Source organism: Petaurus breviceps, unplaced genomic scaffold (genome assembly GCF_028583685.1).
Source record: "Petaurus breviceps papuanus isolate PSGF00001 unplaced genomic scaffold, PetGlider_PUasm1.0 90845, whole genome shotgun sequence".
NCBI classification, from domain to species: domain Eukaryota; kingdom Metazoa; phylum Chordata; class Mammalia; order Diprotodontia; family Petauridae; genus Petaurus; species Petaurus breviceps.
The window spans coordinates 7,894,763-7,905,936 of NW_027187359.1; the positions used below are offsets into that span (position 1 = coordinate 7,894,763).

At 48.7% G+C, this 11,174-nt stretch overlaps 1 protein-coding gene across 1 annotated transcript; it reads right to left on the reverse strand.

Annotated features, from left to right (window-relative positions):
* Positions 1 to 260: 260 nt before the first annotated feature.
* Positions 261 to 7,913, reverse strand: SLC30A3 (solute carrier family 30 member 3). Its single transcript, XM_069072287.1, has 8 exons — positions 7,621 to 7,913; positions 4,895 to 5,079; positions 4,184 to 4,330; positions 3,832 to 3,985; positions 3,215 to 3,413; positions 2,855 to 2,960; positions 1,639 to 1,773; positions 261 to 1,200 (listed from the first exon to the last, which is right to left on the reverse strand). The coding sequence occupies exons 1-8, from the start codon at positions 7,713 to 7,715 to the stop codon at positions 1,052 to 1,054; spliced, it is 1,170 nt and encodes a 389-aa protein (XP_068928388.1). The 5' UTR covers positions 7,716 to 7,913; the 3' UTR covers positions 261 to 1,051.
* Positions 7,914 to 11,174: the final 3,261 nt, after the last annotated feature.

The following is an 11,174-nucleotide window of genomic DNA, read 5'->3' on the forward strand; positions in this document are numbered from 1 at the left end:
ATATTTTTGAGTTGGATTATTAGGATTATTAGATCTAACTGGGCAGGAACAAGAGACATGTTGAGACGATGCAGGCTCCTGGAGTGCAAGAGCTATTTCCTTCTTGTCTTGAATCTCTAGCTTCCAGCACAGTGTCTGGCAGTAGTAGGTACTTGATAAATGCTAGCTGAATGACTGGAAGAGGTATTGAACTCCAGTGTCCGGTTCCACTGATTCTCTCCCTCCTTCCTACCCATACGTATACAGAAGACAGTGCCTGGTACTATTTGAAATTCCTTTATTGGCCCAAAGCTGCTGTGGTGTCACCCCTTGAATCCGGGGCAGAGTGAGAACACAGCACCAATAGAGGAGCAGACAGAACACAGAACAGACAAATAGGCGGTGTAGGCTCACAGAGACCACATCACTGCCACAACACAGCACCAGTACACAGACAAGCCACAGGCTAGGACATGGAGTGCAGACTGAGGGACCCCTGGGTGTCCAGAGAGCAGCATTGACAGAGGGCTACACACAGACAGGGGACGTTGCAAGCAGACAGACACCGAGGACCACAACCACACAAACAGCATAGCCAGCCAGCCAGCCAATCACAACAGATGAATGAGGTACACAAACATGAGGCTATGTGGAGCTCCCCAGAGGAACAGGGGAGGGAAGATCATGTTACTACCCAGTATCCTTCTCCCCTCCTCATACTGGTTGCCCTCCACCTCTGAATTTGGTCATACCCAGTAGGGTAGCCCCCTACTTTGGTCATGCCCACTGGGGCTACAAGGCTTGGGGGTGGGAGGGTGGGGCTCAGAGTTGAGGTTGTTGGAGGGAGGGTTGTTGACCCATCCTTGGTCCATTCTGCATAGGGCAGAGAAATCAGGTTTTCAGACTTGGGTGAGTGGCTATCTTTCCCCCCTGAAAAGAGACCTAGCAAATGAAGAGTCCAGAGTTGAGTCTGGACTTGGCAGCCTGGTGAGGAGATGGTTGGGGTGGGGGAGGGAGTAATGGCGGTCCCCTGGGCAGCAGGAAGAAAGACAGGTGGGGGAACCTGAAATGCTCAGGCCTGCGGGGGTTCCTGGCAGTTTGGGCACTGTGCCATGTCAGGCTGGTACTGCTCCACCTGGAGAGTTATGGTACAAAATCCAAAGCGGGTGTGGAGCAGAGAGGCAGCTTCTGCCCGGACAGCCTCAGGGTCTGCAGTGGCATCTGTGGAAGAATGATAAGAAGGCAGTATCAGAGTCCCAGGGGAGATTAGAATAGGGGCAAAAGAGAATGAGATGAAGACTAATGGGGCTTGACATTATGGGGAGGGGACCTTGGGCATTTCATTAAAGCCAGTTTGAATTGAGATTTCTAATTCATTTTAATACTTGTGAAAGAGTGAAACCCTTTCCAGAAAACCTGTTTTGTTTCCACCAACAATTATTTCCCTGCTTTGACCATGACCCTACGTGAGTGTGTGTGTGTGTGTGTATGTATTTGGGGTGTGTGTATGATGGTATAGGGAACACAGAGGAAGAGATATTTTTGTCCCCACCCACCAGTCTGGTTTTGCATTCTAGGATGGGCTTAGGAAAAAGAAGATATCCTGAAGGTGAGGGTATCTCCTGTACACACATGATCTAGGGCAGCCCTGACACTTACCGATGGCCAAATGGACAGAAATAGCGTGGTAGGTGAGGGTCAGGGCCCATAGGTGCAGCTCGTGAATTGCCCTGACTCCTGGCACTGACAGTAGCAGGTCCCGAACCGGTTCATAGTAGATGCCATAAGGGGTACCTATAATGTGATACAATGATTCGGTAGTTAAGAGAATCTGGGTTCAAATTCTACTCTACTACCTGTGTGACCTTGAGTAAGTCATTGAGCTTCAGCTTCCTCAGCTCCAAAATAACTTGGGTTAGACTAATTGATCTCTGAGGTCCTTTTGAAACCTGTGATCTAATTCCCACCCAGGTTGCCTTTAGTTCATGCTTCTTTCCTTTACCTTTAGACAACCCTCAAAGACCTAAACATTTTCAATAGTCATCCTCCCAGAGGAAACTGTATCCAAGTGACCTTGCTAGGTAGTTGTTCCATTTTTTTATTCCTTCCTTCTACAGGAGGAAAGAGTTTGAAATGAGTCAATGGGGCCACTCAGCTGCAGGGGAGAAGGGTAAAAGCACCCTGATATTATGGCATTGCTGGGAGATCTGGAAATTGGTGAGTTCATTTTGGAAAGCCAATATGGAATCAGACAGTAAGAGCTACAAAAGGGGTCCATAGCCTTTGACGCTGTGATCCCATGGCTAGGACAATATTTTTAAAATGTTATTGTTCAGAGAGAGGGAAAAATTTCTTTTTGCACAAAGACTATATTCTAAGCAGTACCATTCACAATAGCCACAAACTGGAAACCACTCTGTATTCAACAGCTGGAAAATGGAACAGATGTCTTATATGGATATAATGGAATACACTTCCTTATTATACCGTAAGGAGGAAATATAGAAAGATTTCCCTTAGACATAGAAAACAGAATGGACCACTTTGTTACTATCAATAAAATTTATGGAATCATGGAAAGTAAGTGGGGAAGCAGCCAGGTGACACAGTGGATGGATCACTGGCCCTGGTTTCAGGAGGACCTGAGTTCAAATCCAGCTCAGACACTTACTAGTTGTGTGACCCTCAGTAAGTCACTTAAACCTGATTGCTTAAAAAAAACACACACACACACATAGAAAGAAAAAGAAAGTGGGTTGTGTTTGTGTATTTAATATTGCAGGTTGCTGATAATAGAGGGTTTTTGTGGGGAGGGGGTGTTGCTTGTTTTAGAAACAGACTGCAGAGAGTAGGTTGAGTAGGGCTTGTAGTTTACCTTCCATGAGGATCCGAAGAACATCCCGGAGGGTGGGAGCAGTGGAACCCAGGGCACAGATAGAGAACAGGAAAGTGCTGATGGGGTCAGCTGCTTTATACTGGGGCTAGAGAGAAAGATGCCAGTAAGCAGGGTGTTGGTGGTAAGAGAACTGGAACTTTTGAAGTAGGGACCCCTTGGATGTGGCTAGCTGGACCAAACTCAAGAGGCCACACTGACCATGACCCTGAAGGAAGAGCAGGAAATGTGGCTGAGAGCAAGGTCAAGGGTTTGGATTCTTAGGGACTTGTGGCAGGCTGTAGAACCTGGGGTTAGGGTGGGGGGCTATGAAGAGGGGCTAGGGGTTTCCCTTGGCCATACCTTGAAGTAAATGAGGATGGATGCAGCCAGAACCCCGAGGCTTTGAAGTAAGTCCCCCAGAACATGCACAAAGGCTGCCCGCACACTGGTGTTGTAGATGTTCAGAGGGCCCCTTTGCCCCTCCTCCAGTGGAGCATACTCAGTTCCCTTGGACCCATGGCTATGTCCTGGAGAGGCCTGGTGCAGCACAAAAGCCATTCTAGGGAGGGGGGAAGCCACAAGGTATTGGACCTGAGGCACCAATCAACTACTCCACCTCACGCCCTGTTCTCTTGTCTACTCTCATATTCTCCAGAGGCCCCTTCTCTGCATCTTTGCTCCTTAGCCCTACTGCATCTAGGCTCAGACCCCAAAGGGGAGGTGGGAGAAGGGAGGGGTAGAAGAGGAAAGTCAAGGAAACCCTCAACTCTCCAGACTGAGCAGTTCTGGTATTTCCAGCCTCCTCTCCAAGCAGACTGTCTCTTCCCTGGGGCCACTGGGAAGTATGTGTGTGTCATTTAATCTTTCTCCCTTTCTATGAATGAGTCACACCTGTCTCCCATCTCTGAGCTCTGCCTTGTCAGGCTCCCTTTTAGATACAAAGCATTCCAGGTGACCCTAGGGCAGTACATACGTACAAAAGATTGGCACAGACGGCAATGCCTGCGGTGATTAACATGGCATCTCCCTCAATGTGGTAGTCACTGTTCAGGAGACGAACAAAGGCCAGATAGAGCAAGACAGCAGTTACAATCCAGAGGGACAGCACAGAGGCTAAAGCCCCTAAGGTTTCTGTGAGAGAGGAGCAAGATATTAGGGGGATTACGCAGAGACCAGGTTTTCTGTGAGAAGGGAAAAGATGAGGAAGGAATCAGGAGGATGTCATGAAGGCCAAAGGCTCGAGGGCAAAGGATAACAAGGTCTAGTGGGTCACTCCAGGGGTCCCAGGGATTCTGTAGGGGACACATGGGATCATGCAGAAGCCCTTACCTGATCGGTGCCAGCCAAAGGTCATGGTTCGGGTAGCTGGTCGAGTGGAAAGCCAGAGAGAAAAGAGACTGCCTGCCATGCTACCCACATCTGCCAGCAGGTGGACTGCATCAGTCATGATGGCGAGGCTGTGGGCTAGATATCCACCTGCAATACCCCAAGACTAGTGCTAGCTCCTTGATACCATCCTACCCCCAAGGCTGAATCCATCCCCTGGTTTCCTTCAAGGATCAGCTCAAATGACACTCTCAGCAGGAAGCTTTTTCTAGACACTCCCCCCTCAAGCTGATAGTGACTTTTTCCTGCTTTTTATGTGTCCTGAATATACCTGTGTGTGTATATATATGTATGTATATGCATGTATACACACATATATGTATATATATGTGTGTATATGTATGTATACATGCTGTTTCCTGTTAGGGTGTGAAGCTTCCCAACACTTAGCACAGTGCTTGGTACATAGTAAATTCATAAATGCATGTCTGTTGACTGATAATGCCCTCATTACTCTTCCCCTCTTGAGTCCCCAAGTGCTGACAGCACCCCTTTTCACCAGTCATCCATCCTTAACCTCTTCCTGCTATGTCCTTGGCCCTTTCCAGGGAAGCCAAGATTGGAAGGAGACAGTTGCTGAGAGTTTCCCAGGGAAGAGGATTAAGGCTATGGGAAGACCTTGGACAGGGGTGGGGTGGGAGTTGCTTGACATACCTACAATCTCTCCTGCCATGAAGAGGAAGCAGACAGCACAGGCTGCAGAGAGTTGCTTCTGGGCCTGCAACTGCTCAGGGCTAAGGCCAGACCGAGGGACACAGTCTACATGGCAGTGACGGAACCCAGGTTGCTCCAGAGGATCTTGTTCTTCTGGGGGGGACTTTGAAGGCTCTGTGAAGAGACTGATGCCAAGGGAAGTCCTAAGCCAAGCAGCCTTCATCAGTCAACACCCCTAGACTTTGGGGTTGAGGACACCACTCAGCTGGGACACCACTGGGAGTCCAGTCCACATTGGCAATTCCCTCAAACAATAGGGCTGAGGACATAGCTCAAAAGTAACTATCACTGGGAGCCTAGCCCCAGACAGCTTAGTACCCTTCTCCAACACACACCAGGAGATTCAGATGCTGCTCTCTCCCACGCCTCAGCTTTTAGCACCAATCACGGTCCCGAGCTCAGTCTATCACTCCGGCCCCTGTGTCTCATAGCCTTTCCATTTCTCACTCCCACCAGGATCTAAGAGTCCTTAAATCGCTTTTGGTAGTAGGGATCTTTGCTTTTGACAAAAGGTTAAAGATGGCCCATGTAAGAGAGGAATAGAATTGTTTCTTAAAGTGAAGCCCAAACAACCAGCGACAGTTGGGGAAGAAAATGGAGAAAAGGGTTCCACAGAAGGGTGGGATGGGGGAAGAAGCTCAGATATGGAGAAGACAAATTTCATATCCTGGTGTTTGAGGTTGAGATTAATTTTTCAGCCTGATTTTGGTTTTAAAGAGAGTGCTGCATGGACTGCACTCCAAAAGGGTCTCTCAGAGATTTGGAGACCTACTTGGTAATTGCACCAAATTATGGTAGTTATGTACAGGCTGCATTCAAGTGCATTCTCTGTAGAAGCACACACTCAGATGTAAGGCCATTCAACACACGCATTGATACCAAGAATCTAGCTTCCTAGGGAGGCAACAGGCCTCTCTTTTGTTCTATCAGATATGAATGGGTTTGTGTTTATTTTTCAAAAGCAAGATCGGGAAGGTTCTATTTTGCTCTGGGGAGGGAAGGACACTTTTCCAGGCCTCTCTTAAACCCCAACCCCTTCCCTAGAAAAAGAAATTTGAGGGGGGGGGAATGTAAGAGGGAAGAGTTGGGCATGGAAGAGAGAGGAAGGCAGAGTCACAAGCATCCCGCCCAGAACTTCAGGGACCAGCGGCCCTAAATCTAGCTATATATTCGCTCTTTTCGAAGTCTCTCCCCTTAGTCCCTCATACAGGGTCATCCTATTCCACCCTCATAGGCCTTCCTACATACAATTCCTAAAGTCTATAAAGAGAAAAGAGTGAGGAATATAGGAAAGACAAAGAAAAAGGGACAAATGAGGAGGGAGACACAGAAAGATTGAGAGGTTTAGCCAGAAAGATAGAGACTAAGGATCAATCCAGAGAAAAACAGACGGCCCGAGGACCGCAAGCAGCAGACAGATAAGTAGAGAGACAAGGCACGAACGCACAGTCTGGCCAGGGTGCAGAGAGAGGGAAGGCAAGATTGAGGGGATGGGTGGGAAGGGTGTAGCAGGATGGGCTGGGGGGGGGGGGGGTTGTATTAAATAGGAAAGCCAACCGAGGCTGTGGGGGCGGTTCTTCCGCCCCCAACCCCTCTGTCCCTGGCGGCTTCGCGGCTCATTTCACACCTCGCCGCCCCCGGAACCACGTCTGTGCTGAGCCGGGAATACCCCCCACCGCCCAAACCGCACCTGCTCTTTTCCTCCCCCCTTCCTTGCTTTCCCCGACACTAGCTTTGATCCTTGTCGCTCCCCCTCCACCCCCCCCCCAGGAGAAGACCCACCTCCCCTGACGCCGACCTCAGAGCTCGCCCTCCTCACAGACTGTCAGGTGCCAAGGCCTGAATCCCCACTGCCCCTCTGGACGCAGCTGGAATGAAGCCCCCCCACCCCTCTGCCTTTGCCTCACAGCAGAGAAGAATCAGGACTGGGGATCCAGGGGAATGGGATCAGGAAGAAGAGACCGGGGAGCCGAGGATGTTGGAATTGGGAGCCTCGGGATCTGGGGCACCCAGAATGGTTAGGAAGGAGTGCCCCCTGCCAGAAATGTGCCCCTCTTCCTCCAGTGGACAAATTTGCGGGCAACTGGAATCCCAGTCCTGCTGGCCTAATGCGGTCTGCTTCTCCTCAGTCACTGAGTACTCAGGAGGTCAGCCCTGGGTGAGGAGCCGTGTGGGAGGAATGGGGATGAGAGGCTAATGATTGGGGGAATCATCAAATGGGGGGATAATGCGGACAGAGGGGAGGGCAGCCTGCAAGAGCAGAGTCTGAGGCTGTCCCTGCGGCACCTGCAACCCAGTGGCCGAGAAAAAGAGAAGAGCAATAGGGAAATGGGGGACGGTGAGGGGGCACTGGGATACAGGAGTTGAGGGGATAGAGGTAACAGGGGAGCAGAGGAAGCCCAAGGAACTCGAAGGGACAGACAAGGAAACAGAGGAAGTCCTCCTAGAGTTAAAGTGAGGGAAGATACAGGCCATGGGACAGGAGAGCAGATGAATCGGAAGGTCGAGGCACAGAAGGTGGGACTACAGACAGTGGAGAGACTGAAGGGAGTGGGATAGGAAAAGAGAAAAGGAGACAACGAAAGGGGGGGAAGCAAGATAGACAGAGGGAAGCTGGATGGAGCGTCAGGGGACCAGGGTCTAACAGGGAGGAATTGGGCTCTGACCTCTTGAGACGGAGGCTGCCGGCGCAGCTGTGAGCACGGGGGTTCACCAAGCGAGTAGTCTCTGAGTCTCCCGCGGTTGCCGGATGAGGCTCCATCCTGGGTCCACACGGACCGTCAGTCAGAGTCCCTTGGAGAGAGGAAGAGGCCGGCGCTTCACCGAGCTGGTGGGGGCTTGGGGACCCGTCAGTTGGGATCAGGATACTGAACCCCCAGAGGGGCTCCTCAGAGCAGCAGGGACAGCAGAGACTGTGAGAACTGCTGCGGCGACAGCGGCGACGGGCATCCAGACTGCAGCGCCCCCAGCCACCAGAGCCCCGCCCCACCCCGCATCTTGGGGAGTCTGCCTCTCCCTACTAGGGCCCCGCCCCTCAGCATGAGCCCCGCCCCCAGCTTTAGGTCCCACCTCTTTCTTCCCCCCACTACGAGGCCTCGCCCCCAACTCGCTACCTGGAGACCATGGCCTTAGAACAAGGGCAGTCTCAATAGCACTGGGTACTAAGTGAATCCCCCAGCCTATAGGAATGTGAGCTCGGGAGCCCCCAACCTTTTGAAGTCTTTAACCCCTATCTAGCAGGTGACGGCCCGTCGGTTCTCCTGGGAGGCAAGAACTGATATCACACAGACATTCAGGAGCCCTACCTAACCCCCCGACTGAAGGCCACTGCAGGGAGGGGATTAATCAGCCAGAGGTTTACACAGTACCGGGCACACTAGAATGTCTAGAGCCAGTCAGTGTTAGGGTGATGGAAACCGTTCTGGACGAGTCCGGATCTTGATACTTCGCGCCTGGTGGGTGAGTTACTGAGTCTCAGTTTCCTCATTTTGGCAAATGAGAATAATGCTCTTACAACCTACCCCACAAAGGTTGAAAGCTCTTCGTAAACCTGAAAGGGTTAGAGAGTATGAGCCTTTGATATTATGACTCTGGGTAGGGAAGATTGTGGTGGGTGGGAAGGAGAGGGGAGAGGACAAAGAGAGAGCCGCAGATTTAAGTCAAACGGCGAGCCTTGAGTCAGGGGCAGGGAGTGGGCAAGTGGAGCCTGAGGGCAGAGTAGAATGGAGGGGTGGCCGGGAGCCAAGACTTTTAGAGGCGTCTTTGCGAGTATCCTAAAGAAGGCTAGGAGGGGCCGTGCGTGTAGGGGAGATCGAGGGAGAAGTGAATACTAGGGAGCAGAGGAGAATTGAGAGAGCAAGCTATGGGTTGGGCTAGGCGAGAGGAAACAATAAAGCTGTCAAGCTAATAACATTTTAGGGAGTGGGGCCACAGGGTTTGGAGTACTATGGGAAAATACGTTAAATATTAAAGGGAATTTTGGGGATTATGGACCTCTGATTGCACCGGTGTAGGGAACTCCAGAGGAGTAAACTGTTTCTACCAATGCAAATAAGCACTTTTTTTTTTTTTCAATTTAAGGTCTCAGAACGGGCTAGAGCTCTAAGACATTAAGTGATTTGCCCAAGGGGTCACACAGCTTAGTAGTGTTCGGATACAGAACTCTTCCCGGGTCTTCCCAATTACAAGGCTGGCTCTATAGTCACTATGACAAAGCTGCCCTCTCCTTTATCATTTATGAGAAATAGTGATCGTCGTTATCTTAGGTAGCTGGGTATATAGTCAGGGCTTAATAGATGTTTCTTGATTGATTGCATGATCATGGGCAAGTCTGTTAACCCTTCAATGACTCTGCTCACACTTATAGACTCAACAAAAATTTTTTTATTGATCTGTTGTTTATACATCACCTACAGTGATAGTCAATAGTCAATAAACATTTATTAAGTGCCTTCTAAGTGCCAGGCACTGTTCCAAGAGCTGGGGATACAAATATGAAAAGAAAGTCAATCACCTGACCTCAAACAGTTTACAATCTAAGGGGGAAGACAACAACAAAAAAAGGGGGGGCAGGGTGTTGCATACATGGTGTAGGAGTCTACAATTATTTAAAATTTTTTATTCTGAACTTAACACATAGCAAAGAAACGAGCACACACGTACATATACATACCTATATATAGAACAGAAAAGGAAAACTATATGCGTCTCTTATGTATAGCTTGCTTTTCTTTTAAAATATATAATAAATACATGTAACTTTCAAAGCTGTCCCCCTTGTATTTGATTCTTATTTACCTTCTACTCTCTTCTGTGTATTTTAAAAAGTGCCTCAATGGCCCTCTTTTCTTTTCTTTCCTTTTTTAGGGCTTCCTTTCCCCACTAGGAAAAGAAAAAAAAAGATTTTTCTTTATGATGCTATTATCTAACTTGTTCTCCTACTTCTGATCACTTCACTCTGACTCAGCTCAAACAAGTCTTCCCCAGTTTCTCTGAAACCATCCCTTTTCTCTTTTTTTTAAAATGGGGAGCAGGGAGAAGCAATAGTATTCCATTACATTCATGTGTCATCATTTGTTCTTCCATCCCCCAGATGATGGGCACTCTTCAGTTTCTGGTTCTTTGCTATACAATTAAGAGTCACTAAGTATTTATACTTGTCCTTTATCTCTTTGGGGTATGCATCTAATGATGGTATTGATGAATCTAAATGTAGATACAATTTAGTGATTTGGAGGGGCATAGTTCGAAACTGCTTCCCAGAATGACTAGATTGCAATTTATAGCTCCACCAATAGAAAATCTATATGCCTGCTTTTCCTAGCCTCTCCAGCAACTGTCATTTTCCATTTTTATCATCTTTGTCAGTCTGATCAGGGTATCACCTACATTTCCCAATGTAGTCCTTCCCTCTCCATGTCTTAAGTTACAGACAGGTTGCTGGTCTGCATTGGAGACAGTTTCAACACTGGGAGTGTCTCTCTCTCTCTCTCTCTCTCTCTCTCTCTCTCTCTCTCTCTCTCTTTGCCTCTCTGTCTCCCTGCCTCCCTCCCTCCTCCCCCTCTCACATACGTACACACCCCTTTCAGCAAATGAAATAGTACAGCCAGATTCCTAAAATAATAATAATTTACTTTTTGCATAACTCTTTCATGTTTATAAAGCACTTTCACATCCTGTCTCCCAAATGAGTCTCACAATCAATCTGTGAAGCTAGAGAGGAAATCCGAAGCTTAAGTGACTAGGTCATTGAGATCATACAATTGGTCTGACACCAAGCTGTCTCTGTCCCCAAGGGGTTTGAAGTCTAGCTGAGGACTGGAACACAATCCTTATACACACAAAAAGCCTTTAAAAATGGGCAATCAAGAAAATGAGGGCTACAGTGCACATCGCTCTGTAAAGGCTAAAAGAGGGTGCCAAGATAATCATATGATTGGAATTAAGAAAGGAAAACATAGAGGATGAGCTGAAGAGCTTGAGGACTGGGATAGAAGTGTGAAGGCGTGTGGTGGGCAACAAGACATTTAGAACCTGAGAGGATGGCATGTGTCCAGGCTTGAAAGTCAGGAATGGACAAATCATTTTATGGTGGAAGATAAATTGGAAGCTGGGAGTAACAAGAAGTGAAAGTGTCATTTCCCCAACTTCTGCCTCATCCCATCCTCCTTTGCTCCTCTTCACCTTTGCTCCTGTGGCTCTCAACTTATCTTCCCCTACT

Coding starts and splice junctions, on each gene's coding strand:
- SLC30A3 (XM_069072287.1), bottom strand. CDS start 7,715: ATGGAGCCTCATCCGGCAACCGCGGGAGACTCAGAGACTACTCGCTTG. Junction 3,986..4,183: donor CTTTGGCTGGCACCGATCAG/GTAAGGGCTTCT, acceptor CCTCTCTCACAG/AAACCTTAGGGGCTTTAGCC. Junction 1,774..2,854: donor TCTTCGGATCCTCATGGAAG/GTAAACTACAAG, acceptor ATCACATTATAG/GTACCCCTTATGGCATCTAC.